Consider the following 12,887-nt stretch of genomic DNA (forward strand, 5'->3'; position numbering starts at 1 on the left):
AAGTTGAAACTTGTTACTAAGTTATTTAACTTTGTCATTTTGATAAAATATGGTTATAGAATGTTTGAAAAACAAGCTTATTTGTAATGAGTAATTGATAGTGTGTAAATGTGTTTTAATATCAGTGTATTACATAGTTTATGAGAAAGGTGCTTCATGTTTAATTAACCTTATCATGATGACATAAGAACAACAATCCTACACTCTTCAGTATATATTTTTGTTGATGAGATTAGCTATGACTTTGTATAGATGTGTATATATAATACAAATTACAATCATAAATAAACAGTAAACTTCATTTTGTAGTTACTATTACTGAGGAAATATATAATAAATGCTGTTTTTTATGCATGCACTGAACTTGGTAAGTTTCTGTACATCTTAGGCAATTTACAAGCATCTGTTGCTGTGAAGTGGGTTCTCTTTTAACTAAATAAGACACTCCTGTGAAAGAATAGCAAAGAATATCAATCTGCTTTGTATTAATAATTCACTGGGGTAATTTTTTATTCTACAAATTCCAACAATGATTTGGAGTTAGTTACCATATGCTAGTATTAGCACCTGTAGTTTAAAGAAATTGTTCATTATAATTCTAGAACTTAATACTGGGTACAAGTATCCATAGAAACAGGAAATTAAACATACTGCTTGGAGCAGATTTAGTAATTCAGCCAGAAACAGTTTATTTTTAGTTTTTAATTATAATTTTTCATAATAACACTTCAACAAAAGTTGTATTTTTTTTTTTCCCATGTCTAGAAACAGACTAGATGAAATGTTAGACTACTTTTTAAAAAAAAAATGCTTCAGCTGGCAGCTTCATTTTTCCAAAACTGAATTCTAAATTACAACATAAGTACTTCTGAACTTTACCACTAGATAATAGTGGAAAATGTTCTTTATGGTATTGACAATTATCATTTTTTTTGTCATTGAAATATAAAAATAAGTTATTATAATGTTTAACAAAACAAAGGGGTGGATAATGGAAACATTAAACCATGTCTCTGTTCTTTTTAGTTGTATTCAAGTTAAAAAATGCATGTAAAACGACTATTTTTTAAACACTCATGTTTAGGTGAAATAAAGAGAGAGAGAGAATGACTAGATCTGAAAATGTATTGAACCTATCAGAGTTATGAAGTATTTTAAGTACACAATAGTATCTAGTTTTCAGCTCTATGCACTACAATACTTACATATATAGCATTTCAAGTCAAATACAGACCCAGAAAGGTAACATACAAAATTATTATTTATCTGAAAAGCAGAGAACAGTAAGTTTATTTTGACACACACTATGTTTAATAGAGGCTTATGGACAATCACTTTTAGTTAACTACAGTGCATAAGAACAAATACTTGAAGTATAAAGGTGAAAATTTAGAAACCACAGTTAATTTAAGTAAGTGGTGGGCTACACGTCATTAGCTACAAGACCCCCTTTACCAATCATAAGTCAAATATTATATATTTGAATAAAAATGAGCTATAAATGAAGCATATTTTAGGATGCAGGGAGGCCTCAGGAAATCACATGCAGCTTTTGGGTTGTTCACCACTGTTCTAAGCATATTCATTAATAATATATAGTAATTAATACTGTTAATTGGCTTTAAACTTCAATTATACAAAACTTTAGATCCAAAATAGTCTTAAATGATAAAAGTGTGTAGTTGAATGAACATACTTTATAATTCCGATTTTATTTACACAGGTTACACCAAACTAGCTTATTAAATCACCCTAATAGTGGTCTGTTCAGTCGTTGTGTTAATTGGCCACCATGGGGCTACTTGAGTAATCTAAGAACTGACCATTGTCCAATTGGTTCACCTACATGAATTATACTGCATACCTTCTCTAACTATTTGGCTGAAATAGCTGTGAGAAATCGAAAATTTGACACACGTTTTGGTTCATTTCCACTTCTAATTACGAAGTAGAATGACCACTCTAGGTTTCTTCAATAATTAGATTAGCTGAACAACAAACGTACGTCTAGAAGTCAAAACTCGTGTACCTGTTCCCAATAAAGAAAATTTTATGAAGCACCAGTATGTATTAATTTACAGTGTATTATATTTTTGATTTTCTATATCATTCCAAATCCTTCGGATCCTTCGTTGATAGCAAACCTTAAGGCGCTTTCAAATTGTTGGTAAGAGTCATAGTCTGGTAGGCACAACTGGTTAAAGCTATAAAGAAAAACAAATTTAATGTAGCAAGAGTCACAGATGTTACTGAAATACCTGTTTATAAAAAATAAAAAAATCACTAAACTTCTCTAATGAACTGACATTGCTGTTTTGACTTAAATTTCAAATAGAGGATGTATACAGATCTTTATACATTTGATAAAGTTTGATTTATCATGTAAGATCTGTAATAAAAAAAACTCTGAAAGCCACTCGATTCAGTTCTGAGCAATTGACTTAAATATTGAGTAAGATCACCACAAACAGCATGGACAGCCTGATGGAACATGCTTAAAACTAGTGTGTAAATTAAGTCCTGAGTTACTTTTGATTGTTAATCTGGAAAAGAAGTTTACAATTGTGAAAAAAAGGAAATTATTAAGAGAATTAACTATAAATGGTAATTCTAAAACTGAGCAAGCTGAAATTGGTAGTGTGACCAAATTGGCCTAAAGAGCAAAAGCCTTTGTTTGCAGCAGCATACATCAAATAGTTAAACCTTTGTAAAGCACATGGGCTGGCGCTTTCAAACTCCATTTTCAAGTGGCATAAATGGATGAGAATGGTGGCCTCCTGGGTGGGATGACAGTACATTGCAACTGGTACCCATCTTACAGCTGGGTAGCCTGAAACTTGAAACCTTCCAACTACAAGTCCAAAATGTGAAGCCGCGCTGCCCCTACATCAAATAGTGTAGTGAAAAATGCTTGTATTCAGTCTTCTTTCAGAAAACCGACACAGTAAAATTATTTGAATTGTTATCAAACTTCTTGCAATATTTTATCCCATCTGCTATTCAAAATGAAGTACCACATTTACCAAGTATAGTTTCTAAGTATTTCTTCTGAAGTCGAACAAGTATAACTTACCAAGTATGGGCTGTAGGCAAAACTCCAAAAGTTGGAGCACAAACTAGATGAAACTTAGGATTGAGCTCTGCAAATCCACCTGGTGGTAACTGAGAACAGCCTGTTGTAAACTGAAGAAGTCGAGCCATTTCTTCTTCAGTGAAATTTGACACAGCAGTCCAAAACCAATCCAGCACCTTCATGAAGTAAAAATGGAGAAATAAAACTTTTCTTTCTGGATCCATCCAAGATTTTTATCACGCAGCACAGAAGAATTAAAAGATAATTGGAATCTATCAACCTATGTATGTACATATGTAAAGCAGAGTTGTCTGTTTGTCTGATTAGTGTCAACTTGTTGTGAGGAGTTGGTAGAGGTAGAGAAGCTCAAGTGGATTCCTCAAAGATAGGGTTTAAAAGTAACCTCCTCAACTTTACCAAATGAATACCACAAACTGAGTGAGGACAGTGGCAAAATACGTGAAGCCGATGCCAAATGAAAGTGACCTTTGTATCGGATTAATGTTTCATGCATACTTCTTGTTTCACAGCCTAACAAGAGATGTCTGATTTGAATAAACTTGAATGAGGAGGGTCATTCATATTATTTTGTCATAGCTATAACATTAGTTCTAAATATCCTTTGATTTTTGTTTTCTCCAAATCTAGTTTGAACAAAAATGTATCTTAATTTCAGCTATGATGCTAAGTTCTTGGTCTGATTAAAAAATGTTTGTCTTACTGTATGTTTACTTTAATATTCTAATTTACACAGATCCTGTACTTGAGTTTATTCTACACAAGTAGTCAATTTTAAAACTGGTTAAAAAAAAGGAACTTTCTTGAAAGATTTATGAATACAGGCCTCATATATTTTGACCACACTTATTATTATTATTACTAAAGACAGAAAGCACAATTATAACATTCTCCTTTTTAATCACTTCATAATTATTTATACTGAGAGAGAATGTGTGTTTTTGGTTAGTACAAATGTGTAGGAATTCTATCCTAAACCAAAAATGAAAAAGAAAACTTGACTAGAACAGGCTGTAAGGTTTTCAAAGTTTCTTTATCAACTAAAGGATGTAATCATCAGTGTAAACAAAATCAAACAATAAAACTTGAATGGTGTAACTGAATGGTTTTTGAAACAGAAATAAGTATTTGGTTACCATTTTTTACTGGCACAGCTACCAAGGCTATCTGTCATTGTTCCTAATTTTGAACTGCTGACCATGGAAGGCAACTCACTAGCAGCCAACTCTTGAGCTACACTTTACAAAGAATACTGGGATTGACTATCACATTATAACTACCCCACAGCTGAAAGGATGAGCAGATTTCAATCTCATGATACAAAGTTTGTAAGTTGAGTGCCCTAACCACCAGGACAAGAAATAAATAATCTTACTTAAAATGTTTGCAACCTTGGAACTAAATTTCATTATTTCATGGAGAGGAAAATTCCAATTATTTCTAATTCAAAGACATGTCTTTGAGCCTTACGTATTAAATTCAGACAAAGTATACACCCCTCAAAACTCATATATTTTGTCAATAATTTATAAATTACAAAAAAATACAGGAAAGTATGTTCAAGCACTGTTTGCATAAATTGCAAAAATATGTATATAAAAAACAGACTGTGTTTAACTGACTAAGCAAGATTTTTTAATCCAATAATAAGAAATATTAATTTAAAACAACTTTACCTTTCTGAATTCATAGGAGGAGCCTGTCATGGCATGGTTACCTTTAAAATCAGCAATACTGTAGTGGCCTGTTCCACACATCAACAACTGCAGAAAAACATTTTATCTTATTTTAAAAAATCAATATAAAAATTTCAAGGAAGTTGTTATAGTTGCTAACTGAAGTGTTATTTTAATATTCTACATGTAAATAACGACATAAGTATTTTAGATTGTTTGTTATGAATTTCGTGCAAAGCTACACGGGGGCTATCTGCGCTAGCCATCCCTAATTTAGCAGTGTAAGACTAGAGGGAAGGCAGCTAGTCATCACCACCCACCACCAACTCTTGGGCTACTCTTTAACCAACAAAGAGTGGGATTGACCATCACATTATAATGCCCCCATGGCTGAAAGGGCGAGCATATTTGGTGTGACGGGGATTCGAACCCGCAACCTGCAGATTGCGAGTCGAGCACCCTAACCATCTGGCCATGCCGAGCCAAGTATTTTAGATAACTTTTGTAAAACTTATTACAACTTAATAATACATTATTTGACTCCAAATAGTGAAAACTGTAAAATGATGTGAAACTTGAAAAAAATACTTATTTATTTTACTACATTCATAATATTGATTTAATAACAATAACTCTAACAGCAAAACCAAAATATACTTCTTGTTATAATGATCAGTTTCCTAAGTTACTAAACATCAAAGAATTTGTGATAAATAAAAAATAATTTCAGTAAAAAGCGACACCAGATTGAGAAGTATGAGTAAAGATCCTTACTCTGTTACAAGTCAGGTATATTTCAACGGTAATTTGGTATATATATGAAATATTTATTTCACTGTATACTTGTATATCCTAATTTAATCATAAAATTACACAATATAATGTGTAGCAGTTCGAGAACAAAAAACTACAGTAAATGTGACAAACTGACAGAAGTCTTGGTATCGAAAAAAAAAAGTTTTGATTGGTCAACAATCCTAGAGTCACAATGTAGGATTGTTGACCAGTTTTCCCGCCAGAAAACAATGCGAGACTGAAGAGGACACACGAATGTGTCAAAAATGTTTTTTTCTAATATCAAGACTTCTGGCTGTTTGTTCCATTTACTGTAGTTTTTTTTTATATTTAAACAGCCAAAGTTACACTGAAAAAAAACAACTTGAAAAGTGATGTTTTGTACACAATTTGTCTAGTAATTTAAGTTGGATGACATTTGGAATAATTTTTATGTTCCTTCTTCGGATCAATGTGGCAAGTTGTTTGTATAACTTCACTTTGAACATGTTTTATTACATTCTATTTCTGAAAATCTGAAGTCAGACAATGGGCTAGATGCACCAAGAAAGTGGCAAACAGTGACCACATTTATTAACCTCAAACTGTGTAATGCAACATGAGATAAAGAAATTTAACACCTTAAACCTGAATGGACACTATAAGCATCCAGCTGAAAGTCCCTATTTACCCAACGGACGGTGACAGCATCCAATAACGCTTGTCTCTTTGGCTGAAACTAATCTAAACCATGTTATTATCCACCTTTTATAAATAGACCAGAAGTTCCGTGAATCAGTCATTTATTTTGAAACAATTTTCAGATCAACAAGTTGTGTTTGAGACAACTTTTTTTTAGTGTCTTCTTGTGAAGTCTAACAATTTTTTTACATCAGTTGTAAAACAAAGATGGTGAGTGGAAAGAGGCCATTAAAAAATTTTACTGCTAAGCAAGCAACGAGATGAAGTTAGATGAAGGCGGGAGTGATGACGATGGTAATTCTGATCTTGATTTTGACTTTGGAAGAGACTAGTGATGAAAGTGATTCAGAACAGTCACTGAGACCCAATTCCAGTTCCTCTCAATCAACTGATCAGAAGGGGGCATTGCCCCAACCAGGACCCAGTGGTACATACAGGTCAGGAAAACAAGCCCCAGCTAGACCTGATCCACCTCCAAGATCTACATCCACTACCAGAGCCAGAGATAATGATTGGGCTGAGGTAGATCTTTAAGATAGGTCATCCACAAGTAATGACTAAGTTTTTTCTGAAGGTTTGAGGCTATTTACTCAACAATGCTTCATGTGGGTATCCCTGATGCTGAAGAGAAAAACAAAATTAAGAAAATTGAAATTTTATAACGTATGGTGATAATAATTAGAACATCATAACAATAATTCTGGCAGAATGCAAAAAACATTATGGGTTTAAAGAGTTAATCAGTAAAAACAATGTTACGTGACAGATCTCACCTCAAGCTCATACTCATCAAAGATACTCAGCAAGTTGTCCGGGATCAGTTCATTAAGACCTTTCAGAAATGCTTCTACTTCTTCCTTCACATTATTTGCTAGTCTATACTGAGCAAGAGCATCCAAGTACTTCAATTTGTTTTGACTTGTGACTTGGATCCGAGAACCACCGGGTATCAGTTCCACTACCTGTCAAAAGCCAGAGAAATCACTATTATGTTATAAATAATAATTTTTAGATTCAGCTGTAGGTACACCTTGAAATAAGTATTTTATCTCATAACCTGAAAATGGGTTATGTAGAAAATAGATGTGATGATGTGGCAGGTTAAGATGTAGGTTTATCAGGCTTCCTCTCCTAACAGTGTAATATGAACAAAGTAGCTTTAAAAAATTAATTTTTGATGCAGTTAAATACTTTTTTTGGATAAATGATAACTTATTTTATATTACATACTATAGAAGGCATTGTATTTTAATAGCTTTGACCCCATTTAATTTGTATAATAAAAACCAAGGAAAAATCCCAACACAGAAACATTTTTATATCAACTGTCTTTTTAGATTTTACAACTGAAGATTTCATGGCCCCTCCCAAACATTTTCACTCAATCATGTGCTGTCAAAACACTAATGTCTCAATAATCTGATTAGCACATAACGTTTATACTTTGGTCAATCACAAGACGAATGAGGAAGCCCAATCAAAAACAAACTTCAGTATATTTCAGCCCAATATTCAGTCTGAATATCTTCTTAATGGTAAATCTCATAAAGTGAGTTTACAAACTTATTTCAGGTGGCATAACTTAAAAAAGGCTTCTCACTAGAAAATTAGGATGTGAATGCAGTTTATTTTGCTTTGTTATTCTGGTAAATTAAAGAAAAACAATCTGAAATAATTAAACCTCAAATCAACTTCCTATAGTGTTAGTACAAATGGTTTACAGAAATCTGTAGAATATGATTGACAATACAGTAGCAGAACAAATTTTCTATTTAAAACTAAGTAAAATGGAAATGTAGGCTTGTCAATAGGTTGTTAGTACAAATGGTCTATAAAAACTTGTAGAATACTGATGTACGGTTAAAATATTGATCTTATTTTGAGTATGAATTCACAAAAGTCAAGTAAATTGTCTGTACACATAATGCTTCATATATATATAACAGTAAGTGTGCTGTTGCAAATTAATTTAATAAATTAATATTGAATCATGACTGGATAGACAAACCAACAGATATTTAATATTTTTTATTTCAAGCCTGATAACGTTTATAAACTTGGATGACTTTAAAAATTTGACCGTATAGTTGTTATTTATAGTCATGTTTATAGTTGATGAAACATGGGTTACTTTTTTATGAGCGAAATACATTCAAATTCAAAGTTAAACTAATAATGTTTGACTCAAAAGCAACAATCCATTCATAATTGTTTTTGATAACCTTAGTGTAATCTGAATGATCTTTATTGACTTATTGCAAGACTTGCATACACTCTTAAACAACATGTCAACAGCCAGAAAAACAGTATCACATTATATATATAATTATTCTTAGACCCAGGACAGCTAGAAACGTCATGTTATCAGCTACAGAAATCAATGCCATGTTATAAATGTTTATAGGTGTCATATCAGTCTTTTTTACTTCTGTTTTTAAAAAAAATTCTGTGCACAAGTTTATTAATTGGCAGTTTTAATTTTTTTTTTTCCACACAAGATGTAATATATGCAGTGCTTGAAGTGAGGAGGAATACCATCCCACTTCCTTTCAGGGGGACCTGCTACCTTTTAATAGACTTGAAAAAACCCCTGGTACATTTACAGTTGCCTAGGGTACCTTACCTTCTCTTTCTTCTCCCAGTACAGGTGGCAAGATATGACACAAAGTGACAATGAAGCACACTTAGTTAATAAACTATACAAAATTCAGAGTGGCTATTTCATGTTGATACATGTTGGCCTAATTTAAAGTTATACACAAACAAATTAGGCTACCTTTTCTTTTTCAAAATTCAAGAACTTCACTAATCATCCCACCAATTTTTTTAAAAATTTCACAAACCACTCCTCTTCCTCTCCCCCCCCCTAGTTCAAGCACTGACTGTATATATTATTTATAAAATCATTATCAGACTTGCAGGAAATAAGAATAATGAAACAATGTTAACTTTACCTTCACTAATTGTCCATTATTATCGTATTCTTCCTCAGTAAAAGTAAGTTCCATATCTTCTACATCATTCTCCAAAATATAACGAATCTTGGAGACGTAAAGGTCAGGATCATCTTGCTCAAAGTACTGATAATTTAGTAATAAAGAAAATTACCAATAAATGTTAAACCTTTTTAATAAGATGTTTTTGAAGCTCATTTTTTATTTGTTGAAGTATTACAAAAAAATGAACAATCATACATTGTTTTTTTTAACTGTAAACATTACTGTTTATAATGCTTCATATTACTCTTTAAAGCCAAAATTTAACATACCTTATAATGGACTCGTAGGCCAATTAACTGAGCCAGGAATGAACGAGAAAACCGAGCTTTTACTAGCTGCCGGTATGTACTACCCAAAGCAGACTCGTAAAGACACTTGCCCACAATTTTGCCAGCAAATTCATAGTGCTTTAGTTTTAAAAACAAAGGTCTCCAAGGATTAGGATGAGCCTAAAGAAAATCAATTCACTTAATTTGTACTCTATATACACAGAAGTATAATCTTTCAAAACTTCAGAAGCAGAAGTGTTTGATTTTTATATATTATAGTTTGCTAAAAATTCTCAGTTTTTTTTATTACAAAAATTCAAGAAATAAAGATAACTTTGACTACATGTGTTTATATATAAGTTTGACTACAAGGAATATATTTTTATCACAAGAAAATCCTTCCTAACAAAACAAGTAGGTAGTACAAAGCTTGAGGTTTATGAGCAGAAAGTAAATAATAATTATCTTACCAAACCTTGTTTATCATTCTTAAACCTATGGAACAGAAGGTTTTCTGGATCAAACAATGCTTCACAAACTAACTCAAACCATTCTCTTCTCAGACCACCCCAATCTACTCCTACAGAAAGAAATAAAAAAATGCTATTTCACAGTACTGTGAGTGTTCAAATATTAGCACTGCTAAGGGATCAAACAGCATTTATTTCAAAAGAAAACCTACCATTACTGAGGGTTGTTACAAATGGAGTTATGTCAAACTGGATTAATGTCACAAGTGGGATACTTCAGGGCTCAGTCTTAGGACATTTGTTCTTTTTGATTTACATCAATGACATAGATGAAGGAATGGTCAATAAGTTATATAAATTTCCTGATGATATTAAGGTCTTGGGTGTTGCTCGCTGTGAAGAGGATGCTGGTGATTTACAAAAGGATTTAGATCATTTAGTGAGTTGGGCAAATAAATTGCAGATGGGTATTAATTATAATAAATGCAAGATAATGCATGTGGGTTATCATAATTTGAATTACAAGTATTAGGTCGTCAAGAAATTAATGTCGTTTTTTTTTAGATGAAAAAACTCGAACTTATATATCAAAACAAAACATTTATAAAATCAAATAGTCTCTATTCTTATCAATGATGCTTTTCCATCTTACAATCAGGCTGTTAATGCCCTGATCGAAGAAATCACTCGGCTTTGAAGCAAAAAACATGTTCATGTCCTCTTTAACACCTTCCACATTTGCATACGTTTTTCCATTAAGATGGTGTTGCAGCAAATGAAAAAGATGGTAATCTGATGGTGACATATCTAGAGAATATGGTGGGTGGGGGAGAACTTCCCAGCTCCATAATCTTGTGTTGCGTCAAACATGCCACATGTGGACGTGCATTGTCGTGGAAAAGAACACCACCTTTCTGATTGACAAATGACGGGCGTTTCTGATGAAGGGCTTGACTTAAACATTCCAGTTGCTGACTATAGCTCTCTGCATTGACAGTCGCTGTAGATTGAGCAGTTTGAAATGAATTACTCCTTTGATGTCCCACCAAATACAAAGCATCACTTTCTGCGGATGGAGTCCAGGTTTTGGGGTCTGAAGTGGTTTTGTCTAGGATTGAGCCATTCTGTCCAAAAATGGATCATGCGCATTATGCACCAGAAGAGATAAAGCAACATTCACACATTGAAAACGATGATCAATGGAGAGTTCATGAAGCACCCAAACACCTTCTTTATGGAGTTTTCCATATTCCTTAGATGTTTATGTATTGTTTCCTGAGAGACATGCAATTACAGGGCCATTTCATGAGTATGTTGCCTTGGGTTAGACTCAACAAGCGACTTCAGAGCATCAATATCAATTCCAACACGTCAGCTCCTGCCATCACAGTTTTTAAGGCTAAAGTCACCTGTTTCCCTTCTTGTGTTCAAACAGCATTACATGCCGATTGTGTGTCTCGTCGTGTGCCATCACTATAAGGGATTACAGTATACTAAACTTTACACATTATATATATGCTACAATTAGGTGGTTCATTTAACTATTATACATGATGTACATTTTTTGGGAGGTGTTCCAAAATGCGACCTTAATTTCTTGACGAACTAATATAATTTGGATGGGAATAACCTTAACAGTGTTATGAAGGAAAGGGATGTTGGTGTAATAGTCGATCAGTCTCTAGCCATTCAACCAGTGTGCAGTTGCTAGTGGTAGGGCAAATAGGATTTTAGGTTGTATTTACAGAAATATTGAATCCAAGTCTAAAAAGATTATAATTTCATTGCAGGTCATTGGTTAGGACACATTTGGAATATTGTGTTCAGTCTTGGGCTCCTTACTTTATGAAAAACATTGAATTGTTGGAAAGGGTTCAGAGAAGGGTTACTAGAATGGTGTCATACAACCAGAGGCTGAAGTCTCTCAAATTGTTTTGTCTTGAAAAAAAGAAGAGTTAAGGGTGGGATCTGATTGATACAGTTAAGATTGTAAAGGGAATTGATAGTGTTCATGCATCATCTTTTTTCATACTTAACAGTGAGAATAGTAGGACTAGGGAACACAAATATAGATTTTGACTAGGTAGGAGTCTTCTTCAGCTAAGACAGTTTCATTTTTTCTAACAGGGTGGATGGTCTTTGGAATGGGTTGCCTTCAGATTTTGTAGAGGCAGTAAATTTAACCGAGTTTAAGAGAAAGCTTCATAAGCATATGAATAATAAGGGCTGGCTTTGACATTTTTTAAAAATTATTTTAATTTAGTTTAAAGGATGCAACAGCCGAGATGAACCAATAGGTCCCATGTTGTCCCAAAACATTATGTTCTGTTATATATTTATTATTTTATTGACCGTTCAGCCGTGTCTGACTAACATTACAGAAGTTGCACACAGGCATGTGTAGCTTTATTTTACCAAATACAACAGTATAAAACTTTACAAAGTGCAACTGTCTTAGCTTTGTTCTAATTGACCAGTATTTTGTAGAACACAATCACATTTTACTTGTAATACAAGACATATATATATATATATATATATATATATTATTACTACTTACAGATCAATTCTTAAATTTCAGTTATTTTTCTTGAAACATAGACCAGAGAATAAAGAAATATAGAAAACAATGATCTCTTCTACTTGTGGACTTTGTACCCACTTGCCGTAATTTGATAAGCCTTGTCAAATTTTGCATGAGGTATATGGAAAACAAAATAATTTTTTTAGGTTTTATGTATGCATTTTGAAATAACAAAAAATCATAAATTATTATATCAATATAGTATCCCACTGTAATTAATCAGGCTTAGTAACTAAGTTGTATTTGGATCTAAAAAAATATTGTTTTTCGAGAACCATTCCTTCTCTATATCAATATTTAGGATTTTTTTTAATATTTACTG

At 32.7% G+C, this 12,887-nt stretch overlaps 1 protein-coding gene across 2 annotated transcripts in view; it reads right to left on the bottom strand.

Annotated features, from left to right (window-relative positions):
• Positions 1-458: 458 nt before the first annotated feature.
• The window catches only part of LOC106465744 (apoptosis-resistant E3 ubiquitin protein ligase 1-like), an 82,622-nt gene continuing 70,193 nt past the window's right edge, over positions 459-12,887 (bottom strand). For both annotated transcript variants that reach the window (XM_013925980.2, XM_022393670.1), the window contains 7 exons: positions 9,982-10,091; positions 9,512-9,691; positions 9,198-9,323; positions 7,017-7,205; positions 4,768-4,854; positions 3,074-3,249; positions 459-2,204 (listed from right to left, as the gene is read on the bottom strand). In XM_013925980.2, coding sequence (XP_013781434.2) covers positions 2,102-2,204; positions 3,074-3,249; positions 4,768-4,854; positions 7,017-7,205; positions 9,198-9,323; positions 9,512-9,691; positions 9,982-10,091 — 971 coding nt within the window. In that variant the 3' untranslated portion in view covers positions 459-2,101. The remainder of the gene's footprint in view (positions 2,205-3,073; positions 3,250-4,767; positions 4,855-7,016; positions 7,206-9,197; positions 9,324-9,511; positions 9,692-9,981; positions 10,092-12,887) is intronic.

Source organism: Limulus polyphemus, unplaced genomic scaffold, assembly GCF_000517525.1.
Source record: "Limulus polyphemus unplaced genomic scaffold, Limulus_polyphemus-2.1.2 Scaffold2036, whole genome shotgun sequence".
Taxonomy (NCBI): Eukaryota; Metazoa; Arthropoda; class Merostomata; order Xiphosura; family Limulidae; genus Limulus; species Limulus polyphemus.